Raw genomic sequence first — 26118 nt, forward strand, 5'->3', positions numbered from 1 at the left:
CAGGTTGAGTGTCCTTCTTCAAGTGGTAGCAATTTTACAGGCCTCCTGACTTTGAGATGCATGCATTTCAGTTTTGAACAAACTGAAACATTTCTCATTTGTTCTCAGAATTGTATACAAAACAGGTATATGTACAGTACATGTATGTTGTTTAGTAAACATTATTTGATTTGACCCTAATTTTCTTACTGAAGAGCTCTACAGATTCTGCCCTGACATTAGCATCACAGTTTTTGTAGAACACCAAGCAAATTCTGATGTTTCAACATTGTGTCTATTGTCCCACAGGAGGTCGGTGAGAGAGTCCACCACGCTTTCCCACACTCTCTCCATTCTCTGCTCTTCAATGGGGGAACAATAGAAGTGTGTCTCATTACCCTCCACATTAGTCAAGGAGTTTCATCCCCCTGCTGCCCAGCTGACAGTGAGAGCAGTGGGGTCTAATTCAGTTTCTATGCAACCACTGGATTTGATTACATTTATGAATTGTTTTGATTTAACAAACATCGAGTATGAATAATATGAGATATAACATTTCTTCAAATTCATTATGATACTTTAAGGCAAGAAACACTATCCACATTCATAATGCCATACTTTATGAGCCTGTATGACGACTGTAAAACAAAGATGATGCCTTTTTCTACTTGATATAACATTTTTCTTCACTATCATATTTGTATAGTGTTTTGAAAGCTGTAATGTTTCAATATGATCAGCATGAATGAAAAGATCAGTGAACCAATCCTGCATTTTGTTTTCATTGCCAAAACATTGAACATGCATGCAATAGTAGACGCAGTCTATCACTGTTGATGAAATTGTGTTGGTTTCAACACACATCAGAAACAAATAGATAGAACCATTTTGCATTTTATTGGAATATTGTTAAATAATCCTGTATTTTACTACTTTTGTACTTAATTTCTGTGAATGTCTAGAGTCAAAAGGGGTTTTAATTATACAGACGAAAACATGCCAGAGCAGTTAGATACATCATTTAGTGTATACTATCATGTCAGCTCTAACCGCTTCTAGCATGAACTGTCTAATTTAAACAGCCGGAAGCCACAACTACTTACCCAGTGATATAATTGCTTGGTTCTTCATAGACACTGTGAACATCAAATCACAGTCTGTTTCAACAGGTGCCACTGGATCCAATAGTTGGCTAAACATGTTGCAAAAACATCTCCAAATCTCAAGGTTGTTGGAATGCCTTTATAATGAAATGATGTGGAATTGAAATTCAGGTACAGCTTTCCAGCCCACAGATGCTGAACATCTGAGCATACTGTTATTGTTTTACTAATGATATGGATAAAGAAATGAACCTTCTGAAGTTACTTTACTGCAGAGGTAACTATTTGTTGACATTTATTACGCACACTGTTTAGCTAGATTTCTGCTAAGAAAATATATGTAAACAATGCATTCTTTATGATACAAAAGCAAACAGTTATGGGGAAGCTTGGGTGAGGTTTGGGCTTTATGATGTACAGCAAGGAGTGGTTGATTAAAAAAGGCTGGCAATGAATTTACTTAACACAGCTGTCTATTGACTATTTTTAAGTCTGACTTTCCTTAAACTAGAGCTACATGACTATTAATAGTAACTATTGATAAAAGAGAGACAAGCGAGAGTCAAATATGCAGAGATTGATTTATTGTACTTTTCTGGCTTGATAATTAAGCCATTTGAAATCAATAAAAATGTTTAACAATTTAGAACAAAATTATTGTCTATTGACATTGTTGAACAGGTTGATCTCTACTGAGACAAATATAACAGGTCTTTATAAAAGACAATGGAAGCTTCATATCAAAGCTATTTGTGGTTATTACAGCACATAAGAGATGCATTTCATTGAAAACACAACATTCAACTTTCTTAAATGTTAAGAAAGTTTACATTTTCTCAAAATGTTAAGGTAAGTGAGAAAACCTCCATCCTTGAGAATTCCCATTAATTAAATCAGTTTCTAACATCTTAGAACAAATTCCTTGTCTATGTGACACCAGTCAACAAGTTGATCTCTAATGAGACAAACATAACAGGTCTTTATAAAAGACAATGGAAGCTTTACATCAATGTTATTTGTGGTTATTACAGCACATAAGAGATGCATTTCATTGAAAGCATAACATTCATGTTTCTTAAATGTTAAGAAAGTTTTACATTTCTCATTGTTGAGATAAAAAAATCCCTCATTGAGAAAACTCCATTAATGAAGTCAGTGCAGTTTCCTAAGAGACAACAATTTACTTAGTAAACAGGGTGTAGTCATTATTTCAATAACATAGCATTTGAGTTATTTTCAGCTGTGAAAATATCACCAATATGGCTATTTTGCAAATTATAGAACTTGCCACTTGTAAGAAAGTCTTCGCTGAAGACAATTGGCAGTCCATATCACAGATATGGTATTCCATATTTCCTCCTGGAAATGATCTTACATTCTTTTCAGATAAAAAGAAAACATAACACCTGCATTTGCAAGCTTAACCAATGACAGTCTTAGTTCATGTTGAAGTATACTTCATAGTTTTCTACCAAGGCCTCCAGGGGGCGCTCTTGGCTGGACTCTTCTCTTTGTTCAGTGTGTGCTGATTCAGCACACTAAACTGAAGCAGGGCTTGATCTGGCATGTCCTCATCAGAGGACGGCTTCTGGGTCCGGAAGTGGTTCAGCACAGTTCCATGACTTTTTGACAGGAAGTGAACATCTTCTTTGGCACAAGTGGTGAATCCCTGAAGAACATCATCAGATGAAGGCAGAGTCTTATGCTGGAGTTGTCGTCTCAGGAGGCAAACGGTCATCTCCAGGATGTCAGCTTTCTCCAGCTTGGAGTCGGGCTGCTGGTTGGGGAGCTGTGGACCCAGGAGATCCTTGAGGTCCTCAATACTTTTGTTAATGCGATCCCTGCGCATCTTCTCCACAATGGGTTTTCTTATCTGCAAATAGGAAGTAGATGTCATTAATACATTTGGTCTATATGCACAGAGTGTGAAGTCAATGAACGTTTTTGGAAAATCTGAAAGAGTTTGGTTACAATATTTACCTTGTGGTTCAGACTCAGGTGTTCCTTTGAGTAATCTGCTGAGGAAGTGATTGTAGGTGCCATTGCTGTAGCTGCAGTAGATCTCTCTGTGTAGAGTGAATCTGATCAGCACTGGGTTCATGTCCTCTATTTATACTCCCAGATCTCCATATGAATGTGTGGGTCTTGGGCTGGTTGGAGTTTCTCACAGTCAGCAGCCAATGGCTGAGCTGCAGAGGACAATGAGGAGTGTGGAGCTGCCACATGCTGGATTCTCCCATTGCTGGGGCACAATGGTCAAACCTCAGGGGAACAGGTGCTGGGTTGGGGGTGATGGAGAGAGACCCACAGACCCACTGTGTGTATGTGGGAAAGGACTGACCCTGTGAGGACAGTTAATCTGCTGCCTGATGTTGGGGTCAATGCTGCTGACAGGGCACACGTTGTCCACCACTGTACACACACGTGTGGTGGTCTGTTCTCATACATGTCACTGACCTGAGTCAAATTTTCAATATTGAGCATACAACCCTTTAAAGCTGAGAAAACATATATTATCAAACAAATGGTATGTGAAAGTATTTAAAGGGAGAATATTGATGCCTTAAAGCAGGGATAAAGCTAATTTATGTAATGTATGTAATTTATAGGCCTATGTTCTCGTAAGTACTTATGATTTTACAAGATATTTATTTATCATTCTGTCATGCCCAGTCATAATACATATTTGCTCTAGCCCTTCCTAGTTGTACAGTATACCCTATAGCTTTCCTAGACTTGTCCACATCAGGTCTGCTTGGTCAAAGGGCTGACTCTAAAAGGTGGCCAGATGTTACTTGTACTAGTGTGCAGAGCTTCCATCAGGGTTCCCACGCTGAGCCCTCAACCTTGTATGCTGTGGTCACTGGAACTGAAAAGTACATACAAAAAGGCTTTCAAGACCACTGAATGGACCATTAGTGATAGTTAATGGCTGGGTGTTATTTAATGGACAGAACCTCCCGGCACCCTCCATCTGGAGAGAGAGAGTACCACTGTCTGATCTTTCCTCTCAGTATGTTCTTGATTACATAACATGCTGGATTGTGGATGTCCCACAGGCACGGAGATCAGTAGATTATACTAATGCAGATTGTAGATGCTGGGGATTTAAAATTAAATAAAAGGCATAAACTACTTTGCTAATTCACTCATTAAATCCAAATATTTGTTATTTGGATTTATTATTTATTTGGACTCTATTATTTGTATAAAATCTTTACATAAATATGCTCGACATGCTCCAGCGTAATTTGCGTCGATGAGAATTATGGATGCTGCGATGATTGAATTATGAATTAGAATTGAATTATGATATGTTTTATTCAAATCCAGAAATAGGATTACAAAGGTCATAATTGTGATGCTTAGTTTATGTATGTGATGCAAATGTAAACATAAACTTAAATGTAAACAGCACTGGGAGAGGTGATGTGTCTACAGTCAGTATGCTTAAATGCATCATTATTGTGTTTTCTGCTGATTGTTTTAGTACTCATTAAATGATTTTGCTGAGCAAACAAGCATTGTTTATATAACAACTCTAATTTATGTCACTCGCAACCTGCCATAGGCCTACTTGTGGCATTGGGGATGTGTATGCTAATGACCTAGCTTCTGAGATTCTCCTCTTCAGAGCTTTCCCACACTCTGCCCATTGACAGGAATTCCCATGTGAATAATTGAAGTGTGCCTTGTTAATGACAATGAAAATATATCTCAAGAAATGGTGTTCACAACCATGAGATTGAAAAAAAGATGTAATGGTTAACTTCTGCTACAATAATTTAGAGCCAAATTAACAACTTCATATTATCAAACAAAATGCATACTGTGATATATTAAAGTAGTAATGTAACAATAAATATAAAAAATGATAGTACTATGCAATAATTGCACACTTTCAATCTCCAGGAGAAAAAAAATATTCACATATGAACATCTGAAATTGTGAATGATTTCCAATAGCGATGACATCAGAAGTCTGCCACCCTCTTTATCTTTAACTATTTGATTCAGAAATACTAATTATTTCAGAAACGGCTTCACCTCTCTGCCTACAATAATTCTGTTATGTCTCAAAAGAAGTTGATCTTTTCTTTTTCTTTCTTTAAATCTAAAGAGATATTGTAATGTTCTGGACAATATGCAGTGAAATGATTTTATTATTTGTCCAGGATTTGATCAGCAGTATACACAAGGTGCTAATGGAATTGATCACAGTGCAATCAATGTACTGATATTTCCTTATCGACTGAGTCAGTTTGGAGCAACATATTACATAAGTGTACAGGCAGGATATACCTCTGATATTGCTTACAAGAAATTACTTTGATTTTCCATCTAGGTCAAAGATATGTATAGAATATCTTTCATTCTTGGGAACTAAAATCAAGAAGGGGAATAAAAACAAGAAGAGATTGCGGCAACATAAGTTCAATAATAAGATTTTTTAATGATAATATCATTATTTTTGACAGCACACATTTCGTCATTAAACTTCATTATAAATCACAAGCATTATAAATCTCTCAGCAGAACGAAAACCATCCAAAGTACCTTTACACAAAGGCATAGAATTAAGCCATAGCACCATGGCTTGTTTTTAGGAGAATGCCAGTTTTCTTAACAAAAAGAATATCTACATAAAAATAATTTTCTCTGTGAGAGAATATATCATTAATAACGCAAAGAAATAAATGCTAGCATCACATTTCATTGCAAACATATGGCAACTTTGCTTTGAATAACTTAAGTAAGTAAGCAGCATGTTATTCAGCATTCTGTTCATAACTAGTGAGTTTTTTTTCACTAGTGAGTATTTTTTCAGTTGTATATCACAGCAGTGCAACGACAGAGTGAGAAATTCTCTGATGGGGTCTGAAAAATCCATAGGATGTTTTTAAATCACTTTGGCCTCCACTCCTGGCTCCTCATCCAGAAGACATGTGACAGTCAGTTCTGGCAGAGCAAGGGCGTGATGTCGTCATCGGGCGAGGGGAAGAGCCGCAGGATGTCTCGGGAACACCTGGAGTAGCCGTTTGGGAAGAGCAGGGCCTTCTTCAGGGTCAATAGGGAGACTGTCTTTTCCAGCATCTCGGCAGTGGGGACGCCATTCTGCAGGTGCTCCTCAAGAGCGGCCCTCAGTTTTTCAACAGTCCTCAGACACTTGCTCTCCAGTCTCTGGAGTTTACACCTGCAACCAAGACAATAGAAATATTGGTTAGCCACTTGCATCAATTCAAACTTAGCATAGGTTAGTTCAGTTTATTTAAGTATTATCTTTTTGTTTTTGCTTCTATCTCACCTTGGTGTCTGGGCCTTGATGCTGTCCTGGAGAAGGATGTTCGTGTATTCCGGCATGTTTCCTGAAGTCTTGGTCTCAGTTGAGCAGGTGGAAGTAGCTGTTAGAAGGATGGTCCTCAGCGAGATTGATTTTCTGAAGGCAGATAGGGATCTATTTATACTCCTTCTTGATGCTCGGGGCATTTGAGAACCAATCAGAGCTGCTGGATCGTGGGACAATGGTCGACACATGATTCTCTCCTGTCAGTTAGAGCATGAAAGGTTTTGCCCAAGCTGGATGGGAGGGGAGGTGGTCCTCTGTGCCATCTGTCGGAAGGGACAGTCATGTTTTCTGTGGGAAAAAGCCTGTAGACAAGCTACCCACGACCCCTGGATTAATTATGTACAGCGTGAAATAATCTCCAATGATTTACATAATAAGGACAACCAGTCTTGTAAATACAAACAAAGCATTCTCATTTGACATGACGCACATAAAATTCAAAATTATTTACAAAATTATTTATACAAAATATTTTAGTGTGATTATTTAATTATACTGTATGAAAATGTGTCTGAAAATACTGATTCAGTATTTGTACTATTTGTTTGCAAATCTTGATAAATTGTCAGCTATATGAGAATAGGCAAATTGCTTATCAGGATGTAAAATGATCAGTTCATATGAAATTTTAAGTTAAACCTAAAGAATGATATACTGAATTTGATGAGAGATAAATGTATACATTTAAAATACATTTTTATATTTTTATTTGCACAAAACACAAAAAATACTGCACTGATGTTCTCACACTGAAGCTACACCTGAACCTCGTGATTCCCTTGGGTCAGCCTGGGCCAAAGGGCTGAGAGAACCGACACACTTCTTTTGTCCCTGGGGGCTGAATGGGGGTGAACGCAGACGTGTGGGAAGCCTTGTGCCTCGATGTTTCCCAGCTTCAGGGGAAAAAGGAGGGGGGTACTGTCATGGGGCACGGGGGCTAATTTGAGTATAGGGGAGAACCAATGTTTTGCCAGGAGCGATGGAAAGTATAACTTGTATTTCATGACAGATAGTATCTCAAATTTTGTGTCTGAAATTCATTAATATTTCAACATGACAAAAAAATTGTCATTTTCATAAATAATAAAATTCCCAGAACATGTATATATTTTAAAAATGCATTCTTCTCGAATACAAATTCATGATAAGGAATGTGGTCACCTTCTGACATGATCTAAACATTAGGCAGCATATTAATTCTCTCTGTAGGGTCATGCCTTTCCCACATTCACCCTGTAGCTCTGTGGGTCCCTCTCCATCAACCCTATCCCAGCACCTTGTCCCCTAACGCATGGCCAGTGACCCCCCAGTTGAGCATGTGGCAGGCCCATATTGTGCAGTGTCCCCTGAGGTTTGGCCATAGGCCATAAAGTGTGTGAAACTCCAACCTAGCCAGGACTCACACATTCGTATGGAGATGTGGCGGAACACAGGGTAGACAGTTTAAGCGCTTCTCAGACTCTGAATCTGCACATGTGCAGGGAGACCTTGTTGATGTCCAACCCATATTCCTCTACACACAAGGCAAAAAGCTAGAGAAGACATTGAAAATTCACTCAAAAGTTTACATATCATATTATTCATGAACAACTATTCACAAATGTATGTTCATTGCAGCTGTTAAAGCTGTTGTTAAAGAACAAAACAAATTCATCAAGCTAGATTTCTAGATTCACCGGGATTTGGTGATTTTTATGAACTGCACTTGCACCACCAAATTGCACCTGTTGTATTATAAGCCAGCAGAGCCTAGTAGCCCTTCTTTACCTTGCTACAGTCATCAAGCTAGAGTTATCAAATTATTAAAGCAGTTCTATGAATATAGAAGCAGTTGATTGCCAGGTCTGGCAGGGGCTATGAAAGGATTATAGCTCTGCATTCCTCCCTCACAGGCTAGTAGTCAAACTGGGGGACCTGGGGCTTCCACACACCACCTGCATGTGGATAAATAGCTTCCTCTCTGACCGCAGACAGAGGGTCAGAGTGGGCCATCACAAATCCACGGCCCTACGCCTCAGTACGTGCTCTTCCCAGGACTGTGTGCTGAGTCCCTTGTTCTACTCCCTCTACACCTGTCCATCACAGCAACACCATGGTGAAGTTTGCAGATGACACCACAGTGGTGGGGCTCATCTCCAGGGGGGAGGGCGAGTCTGCCTACAGTGATGAGGTGGAGCGGCTGTCAACATGGTGCAGGGACAACAACCTGCTCCTCAACACCTCAAAGACTAAATCTGTGCAATATGGACTCAGATATTAAATGAATCAATACAATGACAGAAGGCATGCCTGCAGATAAATGTTCTGTTTTTATGTAATGACTTTGTTCATTCTTTATTTATGCAATGACTGGGTGTCTATGACTGTGTGTGTCTATGCATGCTGCTAATGATGTTATATGTTTCTATTTATTTTTAGGTAACACATTTTTACATTTATTTCTATTTCCTTTTTTATGAATGATGCACTGACTGGAGAGCACTTTAAAATGTGTTGTACCTGTGAGTGACAATGACAATAAAGATATATTCTATTCTATTCTTCTAGAATCTTATCAGCACTAACAACACTGTTAACTTCACCACTGGACTGCTTAAGAGTCACTAAAGGAAAGGATTGCGTTTTACAAGGTGGGAGCAAAGGGGCGAGACAACAACAAAAGCCAAAGCATACGTGCCAAAGCATGCCTCCCTCTGCTGACCCGCTAACGAGAATAGCACCGTGAGTATCATTGTGCAATAACCCATGGGATAGAACAGAGACAAGCCTGCCCTCTACTGAGGACAACAATAGAAGAGTCAAAGCAATGTCGCCCCCTGGAGGTTGTTTCAATTGAAAGATGAATTTACAATAATTTAGTTGAACCTTCCAAGAAGAAGGCTAGTCATCTGCCTTTTACTGTCAATGCCATCTGCATGTTCAGTGTTTTGCTTAATGTGTGCTTTTATCATTGGATATTGTCTGGCTTGTAATTACATCTGTCTTGAATTAATAAATACTTTTATTATTTCAATTATACTATTTTACTATTCGGCCTCGGCTACTCATGGTAACTGAGGTGCTGGAACTTAAAGTCATAATTTTCTTCCTTAACATAACATTTCATTTTAATGTTCTTCCTTAACATGATTTATATCTTCCTTTTCAGGTAAAGAACAGAATAAATGGAAAATCTGCACACTCAGGTCTGTACATTTTTTTATTTATTTAAAATCTGCAAGCTTTCGGTCATAGACCTTCCTCAGGCAGAGTAGTAGGTCATAGACCTTTCTCAGGCAGAGTAGTAGGCCATAGACCTACTCTGTGTCTTTGCCTGAGAAAGGTCTATGACCTACTACTCTGCCTAAGGTCTATGACCTGCAGATTTTCCATTTCTTCTGTTCTTTACCTGAAAAGGAAGATATAAATCATGTTAAGGAAGAAAATTAAATATATGGACACAGTTGGTGAAAAATAATTAGTTTGACTAAGGAAAAAATACTCTCTTGTACTTTCCTGTACCTTTGTTGAATTTCCCCTTGGGGATCAATAAAGTATCTATCTATCTATCTATCTATCTATCTATCTATCTATCTATCTGTATCCCTGAAATGTTTGGGTGGAAAACAGTGGTATCAGTGTGCAAGGAGATTGAGAGAGATCAAAATTACTGTTGCATGCAAGTAGGCCATATCCAACAACCTATAGTACCTAATGCTACCCATACATCAGAAGACTTTGACAAGATTTGGGAAAGATTCTTGAAAGATTGCAGTATTTTAACTAATGCCCCCCATTCAAGCTTTACTCAAAAGACTACAATCTTTCAAGAATCTTTCCCAAATATTGCCAAAGTCTTCTGGTGTAAGGAGGGCTTTAGGGTGCCAGCAACAACTAAGTCTTACTGTGTATTACTGGGATTTTCAAGTGGACACCTTTCTTCTATGGTGTGACGTCTGTGTCCCCCACATTATACGTCAGGTGCCATGTTCACACTAGAGACAAGGAGATATCAACCAGATACAATCCAGCATTAGCCTACTGAGAGGCTTCTCCACAACTGACTGAATGCCACTCCAGTAAACAGAGATTCTTCAGGCCTAACTAACGCCTCTCTCTCTCTTCCTTGGATGGCTACATCCATGTCTTGTTGATGCCATTCAGAAGATAATCTAACATGTAAACGATAAATTATATTTGAGTGGTCTTTTCATCATGCACGTTTTTAGAAGGTAACATAGAAAGCTGTGCATGACATGAGAGTAATTGGTTGTACGTTCATTCAGTAATGCTAGTACCCATTCAACGTTTTCAGTGACAGACCTGGTAAAGTCTGTATTACTGTGCGTCAATACGTAAGTTCTTTACGCATGCTGCGTGCTGTTGGCAAACAAGTTTTCCAATATGGCGGGCCACGTTGGTGGGAGTGAAGGGGGAAGTAATAGCATGGATAAAAGCATTACTCTCCCACCGGACGAAATCTTTCGGAATTTAGAAAATGCAAAGAGATTCGCTATTGACATAGGTAAGCATTTCCAGGACTGCATTTTCCAGTGAAAGCTTTAGTCATTACGAGCACATGCGGGGCTCATATGACTAATGTTAACTCACGTTATTGGCTGCAAGGTGTAATGTTAACGTTAAAGCAAACATCAAAAAGTTAGCCATCATATGATATTGTTTTTTATGAGTTCATGAACTGTCCTGTCCTTGGCCAACACGCTGAAATGCATTTGATTTGCCGTCGTGTAACGATATAAGTGACCTTTGTCAACAGCTCCAAACATACCTGTGGAACCCATTCGGTAGCTAGCGATATCGGTTTGGAAGTTATTTAGCTGAAAGATAGATGCTGGTTTTATGTGGGGAGAGACTGTTGGAAATCAACTTTGCTCCTTTGATCCCGATGGGTATTACGATTAGGAAAGCATCGACATATCCATGTTTCAACTCGCCCATCGTTATTTCACCGTTTATGAATCGAGTCATTGGTTCAGACTGTCAAAGCTCGATTGCGACACTGACCATCTGCAGTTGAGTGTCCAAATATATTAACGTCACAGATCTGATTACAATATCACAACGCCTCGGTATGTAACCTGTGTGCATTATCTCGCACCTTGTGTGAGCACTGGTACAATGTAATTTGACACATTTGTGAAATGGACAATGTAAACACAGCTAAATCATTCCATCACCTGTCGACATCATAGTCAGAACAACTTCTGAGTGACCTACAAATTAAATGCGACCAATTCCAGCTAAACGTTATGTGTTTTATTTTCACCTGACAGGTGGTTCATTGACAAAGCTCGCTTATTATTCTACGGTGCAGCACAAAGTGGCCAAAGTGAGGTCGTTTGATCATTCAGTCAAGGTGAGATTTCTTTTCAATCTCAGCTATTATTTTATTCAATGCAATATTATTTACGAACTATTTAGATGTCAACAGAGTGTAAAGCCAGGGCCCTTCACACCTTCACAGGCAGTAACCTTAGTGGTAAACAGTTGAACTGACACTGCACAATTTGTGGCATCTCAACCATAAGGTTTGGATGACTTGTGCTGAGCTGAACAATCCTGGCTATTTTACCCACCTCACTAGATTCATCTCCCACAGAATGAGACTGCAGTGTTGTGAAAATAAAGGCATTAGCTGCCCAATTGCTCCTCTATGCCTGGTTTTGGCAGGACTGAGCTGTGTCAGATTATCTTGAAGCGGAGATGTATGTTTTCTTTCAGGAGGAATGAGCCTACTCAGGCAGCTGCAAAAGTCACTGTGGCTAGTGGCCCAATGCGCAGTGATAAATAGCTTCATACGAACAGTGCCAGTTTGTTGGTAATGCTAGTCCTTGTGACGGTGTGTAGGCTGCTGCTGCTGCTGCAAACTTAGGCTGGACATACATGGGTCGGTGTGGATTTCAACTCAAGAATACAGTGTGGCTGATATTCTGGAGCCCTGGAGGCAGTTGCGGTGGTTGTTTGCTATAGGCCATTTAATCACCATCTTCTGCATATGTAGGAAGCAGAGGGGGATCCTCTGTATGAAATTTCTGTACAAGAAGAGATCACCGCTCGACTCCACTTCATCAAGTTTGAGAATGCGTACATCGAAACCTGCCTGGACTTCATTAAAGACCACCTGGTTAACACGGAAACCAAAGTCATCAAAGCCACAGGTGGAGGAGCGTACAAGTTCAAGGATCTGATCGAGAAGAAGCTCAAACTCAAGTGAGAGCATGCAATGCAACACGTAGCCCACCCCCTGCAGTTGTGTTTCCCTGTTTTATTTTAACTGAAACATTCTACAGTTAGATGAGGTTAAGTTGCTCAAAGTCTACAGTTCCTTCTACCGTAAATCCTGCCAGGGTTGGCCTTTGAGCATTGCCCAGCAATTCAAAGATGCCTGTTTCTCAGGAATTCACCAGACTTATTACAACAGTCTGTCTGACTCTGATGCAATGTTTAGTTGCTGATTGCAAAACCCAATATTTTTTTTCTTTTCTCAGAGGCTCTTGTTTAGCAATCACTACCTGAATGGTAGTGGCATCTAAAAAAATTATAAACAAGTGTCTTGTTTTTGTAGGTGTAGGCTAATCTTTTGTGTTTTTTTGTATTAGAGTTGACAAAGAGGATGAAATGACATGCCTGATCAAAGGCTGTAACTTTGTCCTGAAGAACATCCCCCATGAGGCCTTTGTTTACGCCAAACATGCAGACCCAGAGTTCCGCTTTCAGAACACACACCCCGACATCTTCCCTTACCTGCTTATCAACATCGGCTCTGGGGTGTCCATCGTTAAGGTAATCAGCTTTCTTTATATACTGAAAGATACCTAAGTAAGTACTAGGCTACTGCCTGTGCATATATCTTGGTGTCCAGTTTACTACTATTTATCTTGGTGTGTTTGTGACTGGCTTTAGGTGGAATCGGAAGACAAATTTGAGCGCATAGGAGGAAGTTCCATTGGTGGGGGGACTTTCTGGGGACTTGGGGCCTTGCTCACCAAAACAAAGGTAACTGACTCGACACTTACATCTATTTGCTGTGGTTTCAACTTAATATGACTTGGGTTAAAATTATTTCTTGTTTTTGGCTGATGGTCATCTGAAACTTAACTCTAAGGAAGCGAGACATTGAAAATACCTAGATGCTAAAGAAAGAGGTGTCTACTTCTGAACCAACTATGTCATTCTGGGTTTTATTGCCTTTTGCTCTGACCTTGACCAGTGTTTCATTTTTTTTTTTAATATGATGCATGGCAGTTCTGTAAGTTTCCACTGACACACAGTCTTCCCTGAGAAAGTGGCAGCTATCAGGTTTTCAGTTTTTCAACCATCCCAAAAGGGCACATGTTACCCCGCTGTTCATTGAACTCCATTGGCTACTATTACCTGCCTGCATCAAATTCTTGCCTACAAAGTGCAGGGTCTGCTCCCCCTTATTTAACGATCTCTCAAAGGTTTATGTTACCTTTGACCGTTGCGTTCCTCCATGGAGCATTGTCTGGCTCTGCTGCCCCTACACACACGGCAATCCAGATTATTTTCATCTGTGGTCCCCCAGTGGTGGAAGGTAGCCTAGAAATCTAGACGCACCCTAGCGGCAGCAAATTACATTTGGGCTAGTCTAGCAACTCTCCGTTGGCTTGTGAGCTGGAAAAATTAAACTTCTATCAGGCCAATCAAATCGTGTATAGAGACGTTAGGCGGGCTTAACATAATGATTGATGGCAGAGTTGCAACGGTTTGGCTTGAATTCCCTGCTACTTCAAAACAAAGAAGATGGATGTTGCTGTTGGCGAACAGCATGACACGAGTTAAGCTTTTTTTAAGTTAGCAAAAGTTTGAACTAGCCAACTAGCTCCGCTGGTGAGAAAACGCATGGGACTCATAGCGCTGTCCTATTGTGTGCAGAGGGAATTTTAAAGACAACCGATTATCCCGCCCCTCGGACTGAGCACTGCCAACAGTGAGTGCCCAGACCCTACATTTTAATGTGGGTCTGGCTCGTCTGGCTAGGTGGAAGGTGCTACCAGCTGTCCCTCTCTATCTTCAAGAAGGTCTTGAAGACTCAACTGTTCCTGGAGTTCTTCCTCTTGATAACACGTATCCAACACATCTAATAACCCAACACATCTAAGATGCACTTACCATGCACTACCTCATCTTTTTCTACTACTATATATTGTTACCCTGAGGTATCCTTGCAGTGTAGCTTGAATGTTAGTCCTCATTTTGTAAATCGATTCAATAAAGGCATCTGCTAAATTATATTATATCAATGTAGTATTGCACGGCCTAGTTGTGTGATATCCTGTGTCTTTTATGTAATCTCTTTGTCATATGGTCTACATTGTATTAGAAAGAATGAAGTGGGTGGGAGTTTGTTTTTCTGACTGTACCGGTACTCTGTGAACCACCTCTGGCATACAAACTGGCTTAACTATGCATTTCCCCCAAGCCTGTGCAGGCCGACATTCAACCATGACACAATTTCTCTTTCTCTCTATCTTGCCCCCCCCTCCTCCCCCAGAGGTTTGACGAGCTGCTTCAGCTGGCATCCAAAGGGCAGCACTCCAATGTGGACATGCTGGTCAAGGATATCTATGGGGGGGCCTACGAGTCCTTGGGCTTAACTGGTGACCTCATCGCCAGCAGCTTTGGGAAATCAGCCACTACAGACAAACGTGAGTCTGGATTCTTAAATCTCATAATGGGTAGAGTAAGCAAAAGCTGCACTCAAGTAAAGGTAGACTTACTTTGTAAGAATATAGAAAATGACTATATATTACTATATTGTGAATGTGTGTATATATATAATATATATGTGTGTGTATATATATATATATATATATATATATATATAGTAATTAATGTATAATAGTAAATACTCAAGTAGAAAGTACCCAAGTAGAAAGTACCCATCAAAATCAACTTGTAGGGCTATGATAGATGTATGACATCTCCAGTAGTGACTTAAGTGAGTCAGCAGAGCACAGACTCACAGCACCAAACTGCACCAAAGCAGTTGTCCACTCCATAAATCAGTTGCCAAACTGGTTGCTGGTCATATAAAGTTATTTATTACCCTTCTTGTCAAGGGGCAAGGGTTTAATTAGTTTAGCTTTTAGTCTTTTAGTCTTAGTTCTACCCTGTATTCAACTGAAAGAATCGTGTACCCTGAGTTGGGAAAGCTACTCTGTAGGGCAGCATAGCAAATTGATTGATTTTATTCTTCAACTAGAGTGAGAGTACTTATCACTTCCACTCTTGCAGGGCATAAAATCACGCCTGGAGATGGCAATACAGAGGACAAGGCTCTCTGAATTGTGGAGCGACCTTTCCCCTAGTTTCACAGCCTTGACCACTCTGGTGTGCAGTTACTGTTGACAAATGCAGTGTGATACCAAAGCCTGCCAAAGGGGAACTGTAGTCACACAATCACTTGTTTGTGTTTGTTGTAGCTCTCTCTATAAATGTCATATTGATCGTTATTTTGGCTGAATGCATCTGACTGAAGAGTTCTCATGTGATTTTTGTGTAGATCCTTGTCTGAATGGTTGTGTGCTTTATGACCTGGATCCCCCCCCCCCCCCCCCCCCTTTCCAGAGTTCTCCAAAGAAGACATGGCCAAGAGCCTGCTGCACATGATCAGCAATGACATCGGCCAGCTGGCCTGCCTGTACGCGCGGCTGCACAACCTCAGCAGGGTCTACTTCGGGGGCTTCTTCATCCGCGGCCACCCTGTCACCATGCACACCATCACCTACAGCATCAACTTCTTCACCAAGGTGAGCGTCCTGCTGCTGTGCCGTGTGTGTGCTGTGTGTGTGTGTGTGTGTGTGTGTGTGTGTGTGTGTGTGTGTGTGTGTGTGTGTGTGTGTGTGTGTGTGTGTGTGTGTGTGTGTGTGTGTGTGTGTGTGTGTGTGTGTGTGTGTGTGTGTGTGTGTGTGTGTGTGTGTGTGTGTGTGTGTGTGTGTGTGTGTGTGTGTGTGTGTGTGTGTGTGTGTGTGTGTGGGGTATGGAGTTGTACAAGTTTGTCTTTTTAAACCTGTCACCTTGTTAATGACTTAAAACAAGTAGGCTAGTTCACAAAGTATCTGGATCTTGTTTTGCTTTTGCCTTTGGATCCATATAAAAGCATGTCAAGTGTGTGTGTGTATGTGTGTCTTATTTTGGCAGGGGGAGGTCCAGGCGCTCTTCCTCAGACATGAGGGGTATCTGGGAACCATTGGAGCTTTCCTCAAAGGAGCAGAGGAGGATAGTGAGTGTTCAGTGACAAACAGTGGTGAACCCCTCTTTCTTGTGTTCCATGTACTGGCATTCTTATTACCTTTTTAAACTTTAGTGACATATTAATATATACTTATAATACTTTTAGTCAAAGAATATCACAGATAACTGTGTTCAGTGGTGCAATAGAAGCATACAAGAAATTGCTTACAACATTGTGTTGCATGCACCTGCTTGGAAAACCAGCCCATAAACAAAACTTACCTTAAAGATTGCCCTCAGTTGTCCAATACTTATAATGAATGTGGACACCTGTGTGTGTGTGTGCGTGTGCGTGTGCGTGTGTGTGTGTGTGTGTGTGTGTGTGTGTGTGTGTGTGTGTGTGTGTGTGTGTGTGTGTGTGTGTGTGTGTGTGTGTGTGTGTGTGTGTGTATGTGTGTATGTGTGTATGTGTGTATGTGTGTGTGTGTGTGTGTGTGTGTGTGTGTTGTGCTCAGACCCTAACCAGTACAGCTGGGGAGAGAACTATGCTGGGAGTTCCGGACTCATGAGTGTGTCTCCAGACATCAACCCCATGCAGCGTGCCCGCAGTGGAACCGTACGTCCTGCACACTTACTCTACGTCTAGAACCTTTAGAAGGCCAGCCGAGTCCAAGCACTCTGTTGCATTCTAATGGCCACCTGCATGCATACTGTTATGATAATGATTTCTAGTGTGTTCGATGTGGTTCGCTGTTTGTCATTACACTGCGTTACTTTACCGTGCGTCCACAAGCGTAGTGGCCCGTAGTGTCATTGTGAACATGTATCCATACCAGTGCTGAAGTTCTTTTCTCCAAACGGTTCTTTTCCTGAGTTATTTTCTTTCCTCTTAACGTTCTCCATTTTCACTTCCTTTTTTTTATATATGCCATGCTGTGTCCCTCTGTTCCTCTCTGTCTCCCTCTCTGTTTTCCCATTCAGTTCACTGTAAGTACACATCCACTGTGCTGTGTCTGTCTGCTGTGCCAGTTCAGAGCTGTTTTGTTGTTTGTGTCATTTGCTTCCTAACCTGCTTTTGCAGCAATAGTCCTACTCCGATGTGTGTGTTTGTAGTATTTGGCTTCATTAATGATGTGCTTTCAGTTACCGGACAGCCAAGTGAACTTTGCTGTGTCACTGTGCTTTGAGTAGTTTGTGAAACAGTGTGCTATGGGCTATATAATATGCCTAGAAGTTGGCTTTTGGTTTTGTGTCTGTCTGTCTTTGTGGTCCCTGGAAAGCAGTCAATGTCCATATTTCTGAGATTGTAAGATTTTATCTGTGCGCATCTGCATAATGGCCACCTTACACCAAACAACTTTGGCAAGATTTGGGAAAGACTCTTGAAAGATTGTAGTCTTTTAACCAATGCCCCCATTCCAGCTTTACTCAAAAGATCTTTCAAGAATCTTTCCCAAATCTTGTCAAAGTTGTTTTGTGTAAGGGGGCCATACGGTGCAAAGACAGACGCAGGTACTGTGATCTAGCATGTTGCAAAAGTGGCAAACCACCAGACCCTCCTTCACTTGTACAAGACCTAATGTACAAGACCATGTGATGAGGATGAGGTTAATGTGAAGAATTTATCTGCAACATCCGTGTGTGTGTGTGTGTGTGTGTGTGTGTGTGTGTGTGTGTGTGCTCACTCGCTCTTACACTCCTGATGCATGTTTGTCATGTTTGAGTGTGTATATCACAGAGTGAAAACACAATGCAAACAGTCATGTTGTATTGCACCACCAGTTTTATTACCATCGTTGCCTGTCACTCTTGTGTCCTTGAGGAAATACAGACTTTTCTGATTCACAAGGTAGAAGCAATCAGTGTCTTGTGATAAACCTCTGCAATTGCCACACTTCAACATAGTTTGTAAACTCGATGTTTAGTGATTGGGTATGCTGATAAGATTTCTCACACAACTTTTTCACACAGAGACTAAATCTGGCTGATACTATCTTGTGAATCAAAGTAGTTCCCCTGCTGGTGTTGGTGATGTGAGTTACTGCGAGTGCGGAAGGCCGTTTTTTAACCCTGGTCTTTGCCCTGTCCCCGTTCTCAGTTTGACATGCTGGAGATGGACCGGCTGGACAGGCAGCTGGTCAACCTGCCACTGCTGCAGGACCCGTCCTCCTACATCCCTGACACTATGGACCTCACCGAGGACTCCCACGCCAGGGAGTACTGGCTCTACTGCTTCGAGGAGGCATTGGATGGGGTACTTCATTTCTCTCTTTTTCTCTTCCTCTCCTTCCTTCTCCCCCTCTCCTTTCCTCCCTTCTCCCTCCTGGATGGGGTATTCTTTCTGTCTCTTCATATTTTCCTAATTTTCTCTTCCTCATTCTCTTTTTTTGTTGTCTGTTTCCCCCCCAATTTGTAATTTGCTATCCTTGTTTGTTTTTTTTTCAAACCTCATATGGCTTTGTCCTATCCTCTTCAAACATTTACAAAAAATGCTCCGCTGTCATTTCATTGGCCCGGTCTTCATGTGAGTTTGCGTGCTAATTGGTTCGCTCTCTGTGTGGCTCAGGTGGTGAAGCGTGCTGTGGCGAGCCAGCCAGACCTCCCGGAGGCGACAGAGCAAGCCGAGAAGTTCCGGCAGAAATACCGGCACAAGCTGCAGACACTTCGCCAACAGCCTTTGTAAGAGCCCTCCGGGGGCTTCAGATTTATCACACAAACAAATAATATTGCCAATGGGCATTGGGAAAGGATATTGCTCAAAATCAGACAGTCAGTCCTCCAGTCTCACTCTGTTTTAATATAGTAAGAAGTAAGAGTGCAATATAACCGTATCTCAAATCTATACACATATTAAGAATCAAATGTGGTGCACCAGATGACCATAATTATATGAAAAGCTTAATCTGACAACCCTATACTGACTTGTACTTAGTGACGTACTTGGGGTTTTCCTGTTATATAGTGCACGCTAGTGTAACTGCTTCTTATGCTATGCATATCCACCTATGTGTCATTACTGTTTGTGTGCCCAGGTTACCTGTAGGAGCTCTTCATTTGATATGCGTGTCCAAACTAGGGTGTGCATATGTTAGTGTCTGTCTGGTCCTGTCTTTGAAGTGCTAATGTAGCGTTCCTTTGCTTGTTATCGCTAGTGCTTATGGATCCCTCACCGTCCGAAGTCTGCTAGACACACGGGAGCACTGCTTAAATGAGTTCAACTTTCCTGACCCCTACTCAAAGGTTGGACTCACTCACTCACTCACTCACTCACTCTGTCTCATTCACACACACACTCTCTCTCTCTCTCTCTTACCCTCCATCTCCCTCCCCCTCTCTCTTTTACCCTCTCTCACTCATTCACTCTCTCTCTCTTTTACCCCCCTCTCTCTTTTAACAACTATCTCACTCACTCATATACTCTCTCTCTTTTACTCTATCTCTCTCAATCTCTTCTCTTATCTCTTGGTGTTATATTGTCTCTGTAAAACCATGCAAATTGTAGGCCTCATTTAAAATGATTGCAACCTCGTTCAAAAGGATATCACTTAACAGATTCAAATGTAAGGCAGAGACCTTTGTATAGTATAGGAAGTGTAGCTTGTGTTGTTTACACAGAGGTGTTCTTATTTCTTTAATGGTTTGGGTTAAAGTTTTTGTCCACTGTAATGCAGTATTCTTGTCGAAATCATAATGAAATTTGTAGGTGGGATGGTTTTTATGGTTGATCTAATTTCAACACTGATGCTGAACTATGATATTCTTATCTTATCTACGCGATTCTGATAAACATTTTTTTTGTAACAGCATGAGGACATATCTTTAGTAAGTGTGTACAAATGGTGTGTGGTTTTGTTATTTTATTGCAGTCATGTCATTTGATCCTGTAGCATGTCCAAATTCCTGTCCCTCTAGCGCATGTGGCCTTGAACCAGCACTGACCCACAAGATTTGGGACACACCAGGGCCAGGCTTGGCCCAGTGTCAGCTGCTGGCTTTTGACCTCTGACCCTGACAAACATGAAACAGATCTATTAGCCTTCTGCATCAAACATGTGGTATGAGTGTTGATCTCTCTCTCTCTCTCGCTCTCGCTCTCGCTCTCTCTCTCGCTCTCTCGCTGTCTCTTGCTCTCTCTCGCTGTCTCTTGTCTTGCTCTCTCTCTCTCTCTCTCTCTCTCTCTCTCGCTCTCTCTCTGACTCCCAGATAAAGCAGCAGGAGAACGACATGGCACTGAAGTACTACCAGAAGGTGGTGCGGGCCCTGGAGGACCTGAGCTGGGAGCAGAGGCAGTTTGCCTTGGTCCGCGGCCTGCTGGCGGGCAACGTGTTCGACTGGGGAGCCAAAGCCGTCTCTGAGTGAGTGAGGGGCACAGCGAGGGCTGGACATGTCTGGCATCATGGGATAGAGAGAGAGAGACTGAGTGAGACTGAGAGAGAGAGAGGGAGATGGAAGCTCAAAGGAAGAGAAAATTGTGTTGGAGAGAATGATGGAGCAGGACGGGAATAGAGGTTCTAAAAAGTGACCTGTGCAAACTGATGATGTCTGCAGATTTGTTTGAGTGTTTGTTTGTAATAATGTAATCATCTAACTAAATTGTCAGTGACTGGCACCTTTCATAACTAATGAAAATGGCATTTCTGAATTTTCCTCAGCGTTCTAGAGACAGACCCAGGGTTTGGCTTTGAACAGGCAAAGCAGCAGTTGCAAGGTAATGAAATTCACACTCTTCTGTATTGCTCTTCTGAGAATAAAATGTATCTAATCAAATTCAGCAATGGTAAAAATAGTAATGTTGTTTTTTTGTTTTTTTTTAACAGAAAGACCATGGCTTGTGGATGCCTATAACCAGTGGATTGAGAGGTTGAAGGTATTTGCAAAGACACCCCACTTGTAGTAGCTACTATATGAAATAGAAGAATGCATCAGCACATCCCATATATCCTATATCCATCTTATAGTATATATTTGCTATGATGATGTTTCAAAAACAGTACACACAATAAAGGCATAGAAGTGCATATACTCTCTTGATCCCATGAGGGAAATTTTGTCTCTGCATTTATCCCAATCCGTGAATTAGTGAAACACACTCAGCACACAGTGAGGTGAAGCACACACTAATCCTGACGCAGTGAGCTGCCTGCTACAGCGGCGCTCGGGGAGCAGTGAGGGGTTAGGTGCCTTGCGCATGGGCACTTCTCTTGGCAACCCTCCGGTTACAAGTCCGAAGCCCTAACCAGTAGGCCACGGCTGCCCCAATAGCATGCACATATACACAAGAACATAACTGTTCTCTATGAGTGTCTCATTTTTGATTTCTTATCCTACTGATATTGTCTTATGTGCAGACACTGGTAAATGTGCTTTGTGCACTCTCGGTAGCGTTTGTTTTAAAGAGATGAATTGTGAATATAGGGGCGAATTCTCCCATGTGGGTAAGGGATGCGTAAAGCGCGTAACTACGCACTCTTCAGCCTGCACAAATTCTCCCCTTCACTTAAATCTGTCATTTACGTGCAACGTAGGGAGTTGCGGGTTTTGGGAGGAGCAACCCCTAAATCTGGGCGTTTCTTATGTAGACAACTCTTGCGTGCATTTTGCCACTGACTTAAGCACCTTTCCAGCTACGCTCTCCCAAGGGCTGTATTAAAGGAATTATCCGGAGTAAAATGCACTTTAGATCAATTTATGGGTTTGATTGGGAGTACATACGTTGAGTTGACATCAAAATCATGTCATTCGGATGTGTTTTGAGAAAGTTCGATTTTACCGTTTTTAGTCAAAACTCGTTAGCCTGGAAGTGACCTGGTCATGTCATTTCGCTGCTTCAAAACGCTATTTTTATACCTCTTCTACAGTTCCAAACAACATTACACTTATGTGGTAGTGAGAAGAGGGTCCCTAAAGCCAAACCGAAGTATCCCGAGGTCTTTATGTGGTCGAATAGAGAGTCCAGAATGAATTTCATCAAACCAGTACCTTTCCGGAAATGTTGCTGCTGCAGCTGCCATCTTTAGGGGAAAGTCCGTAGGAGTCGATTGCCGAGTGTGGAGTAACACGCTCACGTCACGTGACATTTCAAAATTCCAACCTGTTAGTAAGCTAGAGTTTGCTGTTGCATACAACTTCATTTGTTTAAAAAAAAAAAAAAAAAAAAACGGCGACAAAATTGTGAATTTCCACACTCTGAGTAGAGGTCCACCAGAGGTCTTCGTCAGGTATCAAGCAGATGTTTCCCGACATTACCTTATCCATGAGGCTACATTGTTATATAGGGAAAATCCTGTTATAATGACCCACTTTGGATATTGGAGCTTACCGACTGTGCATCTTTAGTTTTAACTTGACGTGAAGTCATAATCCCATAGCCTACTTCGTTCCAATCTGTCCATTTCTTTCCCACTTGACCGAACTCATCCATACATTTGCACAGACGTCTGCACTATTGTCGAGCAGCAAAGTTTATATTCTCCTTATGATTCGTTTGTAATGGAGACTGGTATTGTTATATCGAAACTGCAGGTGTCAGTCTACAGCTCCGTTAGCATAGATAAATTGATAGTCAATTCTTTGTTAGGCTATGTGATGACACACCATTTTACTGTAGGCCGTTCGCTATTCAGTTCACCATGCTTACGTTTTCAAAATCAAAGACTGGTTTGTGTTCTTTCTGGATTTAAATGGCATTCAGAAGGTCAATGAGAAAGTCCACGTCCACATACAAAACATATTGATCTCAATGGTGCATTTTGTCCATGTTCAGGGTGGAAAGTAAAAAAGAAAGATTTGCATAAGGCAAGTCAAATTGGTGTTTTTAAAAAGAAGGGATCATGGAGAATAAAGAAAAAAATATTTTAAAAAATCTTTGTATATTCCCACAAGGTTTTTGGGTGCTTTGAAAATGAGAACCAAAATGATTTTTCAGACTTGAGGTCTGCTGTTTAGACCCTGAAGGAATTTATTTTCTGTTCATTGCTTTTTGTGAGAGTATTTCTACTTATCTCAGTAAAGAAAATAAATCAAGAGCCTATGTTGAGTACAAATATGTCTTCTGAAGGCCTAAACAGAGCCTAGCCAAAAAGATTTTGATCAACTTTGAGGGACAGCTATGACCATGCAGGATCATCTAGACCAAACGTGACGATTTTGCTACATACTATTCCTATTTATGTACCAGCATGCAATATTTGAGCCTCCTACATGGTTTAGTTCTTGCGCTATGGGCTTATGAACTTTGACAAAAAAAAAGGCCGAACAAAATAGACACCCCCCTCCCTCTGTAAAACTGGCTGTATCTTGGAAAGTATTGATCTTACATAAAAGTCATTTTACAGTGTGTCTCCTGGGTAACATAGTTACACCTGGTAATTTTTTCAGACTTTTTTGAGACCTAAGTGCGTGGGCCCTAGTTGAATTGACATGGAATGACCCTATTAACGAGGTGGTGGATCAGACTGGTTCTATTTTAAATAAATCATGCCTCTTTCATAAGGCCACCTTGATTTTGAACTTAGAGGCTGTGGGTGTGACAGAAGCGGGAATGGGAGAAAGTGCGTAACTAAAGCACGTAAAAAAGGGAATACATGCAAATGTGAGAATTCGCCCCATAATGCCTTGAGTGTTTTATGACTCTGTGACTTCTGCTCTTGACGACCTGTGATTGAGTTCCATGCATGCTGGCTTTGTTTTGCAGGGCGAGCCTCATAAATGTGCATTGTTTTTCGTAGATAATAGTGGAATAGACATCATATTGGGAGTTTTCCCATTTGTTAGAGAACTCCTCCTCCGTGGCACACAGGTAAGATTCCGGAAACCTCTTTTTCAAGTGTTTCTCATTGGAAGTGTATTGCCATTGTTTGTCTTGCTCATGTTTTTGTTCTGTGGCAGGAAAGCAATGTACCCTAAACAAGCGCTGACCAGCACACCTGTACCTGTTTTCTGTCTCGATTTCTCATCTGTGTTCTCTCTTAGGTTGTGCTCGCCAGTAATTCTGGTCCAGCTCTGAATGACGTGACTAACAACGAGCTGCAGATTTTGACGGAGCGAATCGCTGGCATGGATCCTGTTATCCAGTGAGTGTGGAGTCTGTTTACCAGACCCAGCGAGGGCTGGTGTTATGGGTTTGTTTTGGGTTGGTCAGACCCCTGCAGTGCTCATGTTTCTCTGCCCTGGTTTTTGCAGGTCTGCTGTCAAGGACGACAGGCTGACTCTGGTTCAAAGTGGTTCCAGCTCCCCTTGCCTCGACTTGAGGTAAAAGCTAGAAGTTACTCGCTATAGTAGAGAAGGGCATGATTTAAAAAATATTGCTTCGGGGTGCATATTTTTGTGTCCGGCAGCAATGAATCAATATTAAAAGGCCACTATTGTTTCCTTTTGTTTTTATATCTCAGCACTTATGGCCTAATGCAGTGGTTCTTTTGGCAGTATTGCTCTCTGTGTATTTTCCACCTTAGGACTGTAAAGGAAAGAAAAATGCACAATTTATTGTGCAAGTTACAGACCTTTTTTGCTACTGGCTGGAATTAGTTGTTCGTATTTGCTCTCTCTCTCTCTCTCCCTCTCCCTCTCCCTCTCCCTCTTTCACCATCTATAGTCCATCCTTTTTATAGCAATCCCTCTCTCCTCCTGCAGTCGGCTAGACAAAGTCCTGGCCACGGTGGTGCGAGAGCGCCGGACGGACCTGGTCATCATCGAGGGCATGGGCCGTGCCATCCACACCAATTACTACGCGGCACTGAGCTGTGAGAGCCTCAAGCTGGCCGTAATCAAGAACTCCTGGCTGGCGGAGCGCCTGGGCGGCAAGATCTTCAGTGTGGTCTTCAAGTACGAGGTGCCGCCCCAGATGCAGGTGCAGCACTAGCCAGGGCCAAGTCCATACAGCTGCACCACAGGCCACTGAAAAAGCTCCATCACTGGAGGGCTGGAGAAGAGATGGAGGCTCCAGTGTTCTGGAGGCTGAAGTCAGGCAGTGTGTATCAGTGTTTGTTATTGTGTGGAGGAAAAAGGGGGGGGGGGGGGGGGGGGGTTGGGGATAGAGGAGTTACACTTGCCTTGTCAGTCAAAGAAATGAATCCGCCCTGACACAGTGTTGCTTAGCGACAGACTAACTGACCTTGAAATTGAATGTGTTGAAACAAAACAAAGCAAAGAAAACCGAAGTACATAATGAATATAGAAGTTAATCAGCCAACTATAGCAACAGAAGTGATCACATTTGATTTGAGCTTTTTTTCCCCATAGTGATAATGACGTGCCCATGAGAGTGGGTGAAAGATTGAAATGATTTGGTCGGTAACTGGACTGGAGGTGTACTGTAGGGCGATAAGAGGATAGGAAGTGTTGAATATGCTTTGTGCCACCTGAATCCCCAGGCAACAAATCACCCCACAGATGCACTTCTGTTTATATCAGTATTCCTCCTGTTCCTTGAACATCATTTCTGAGGATTAGAGTAAAAATAGGTATTATGATTTTGTGTGTGGGATGTCGTAA

At 41.5% G+C, this 26118-nt stretch overlaps 2 protein-coding genes across 3 annotated transcripts; one reads left to right on the top strand and one right to left on the bottom strand.

Annotated features, from left to right (window-relative positions):
• Positions 1 to 2550: 2550 nt before the first annotated feature.
• On the bottom strand, positions 2551 to 3125 carry LOC143104437 (transcription factor HES-5-like). The gene is made up of 2 exons (XM_076268498.1): positions 3063 to 3125; positions 2551 to 2955 (listed from the first exon to the last, which is right to left on the bottom strand). The coding sequence occupies exons 1-2, from the start codon at positions 3123 to 3125 to the stop codon at positions 2551 to 2553; spliced, it is 468 nt and encodes a 155-aa protein (XP_076124613.1).
• A 7694-nt stretch (positions 3126 to 10819) lies between these two features.
• On the top strand, positions 10820 to 25647 carry pank4 (pantothenate kinase 4 (inactive)). 2 transcript variants are annotated; one of them, XM_076267408.1, is made up of 19 exons: positions 10820 to 10933; positions 11703 to 11785; positions 12431 to 12639; positions 13029 to 13212; positions 13333 to 13425; positions 14945 to 15098; positions 16021 to 16202; positions 16594 to 16699; positions 17142 to 17242; positions 18725 to 18880; positions 19193 to 19305; positions 19779 to 19866; positions 20830 to 20981; positions 21279 to 21334; positions 21444 to 21493; positions 24320 to 24424; positions 24598 to 24698; positions 24808 to 24876; positions 25258 to 25647. In XM_076267408.1, the coding sequence occupies exons 1-19, from the start codon at positions 10855 to 10857 to the stop codon at positions 25484 to 25486; spliced, it is 2310 nt and encodes a 769-aa protein (XP_076123523.1). In that variant the 5' UTR covers positions 10820 to 10854; the 3' UTR covers positions 25487 to 25647. The 2 variants fall into 2 exon arrangements, with proteins under 2 accessions (XP_076123523.1, XP_076123524.1); XM_076267409.1 differs by having other exon boundaries at positions 16594 to 16675.
• Positions 25648 to 26118: the final 471 nt, after the last annotated feature.

This window comes from Alosa pseudoharengus, unplaced genomic scaffold (assembly GCF_046254945.1).
Source record: "Alosa pseudoharengus isolate Yale_2024_CS ecotype anadromous, Long Island Sound unplaced genomic scaffold, YU_APseudo_1.1 YU_APseudo_1.1_scf_5, whole genome shotgun sequence".
NCBI classification, from domain to species: Eukaryota; Metazoa; Chordata; class Actinopteri; order Clupeiformes; family Clupeidae; genus Alosa; species Alosa pseudoharengus.

Bases quoted from the DNA above. Each gene is read 5' to 3' on its own strand.
- LOC143104437 (XM_076268498.1), bottom strand. From the start codon at position 3,125: ATGGCACCTACAATCACTTCCTCAGCAGATTACTCAAAGGAACACCTG. The intron at 2,956-3,062 runs GTAAATATTGTA...TCCTATTTGCAG, and splicing joins ACCTGAGTCTGAACCACAAG to ATAAGAAAACCCATTGTGGA.
- pank4 (XM_076267408.1), top strand. From the start codon at position 10,855: ATGGATAAAAGCATTACTCTCCCACCGGACGAAATCTTTCGGAATTTA. The intron at 21,335-21,443 runs GTAATGAAATTC...TTTTTTTAACAG, and splicing joins GGCAAAGCAGCAGTTGCAAG to AAAGACCATGGCTTGTGGAT. The intron at 24,877-25,257 runs GTAAAAGCTAGA...CTCCTCCTGCAG, and splicing joins TCCCCTTGCCTCGACTTGAG to TCGGCTAGACAAAGTCCTGG.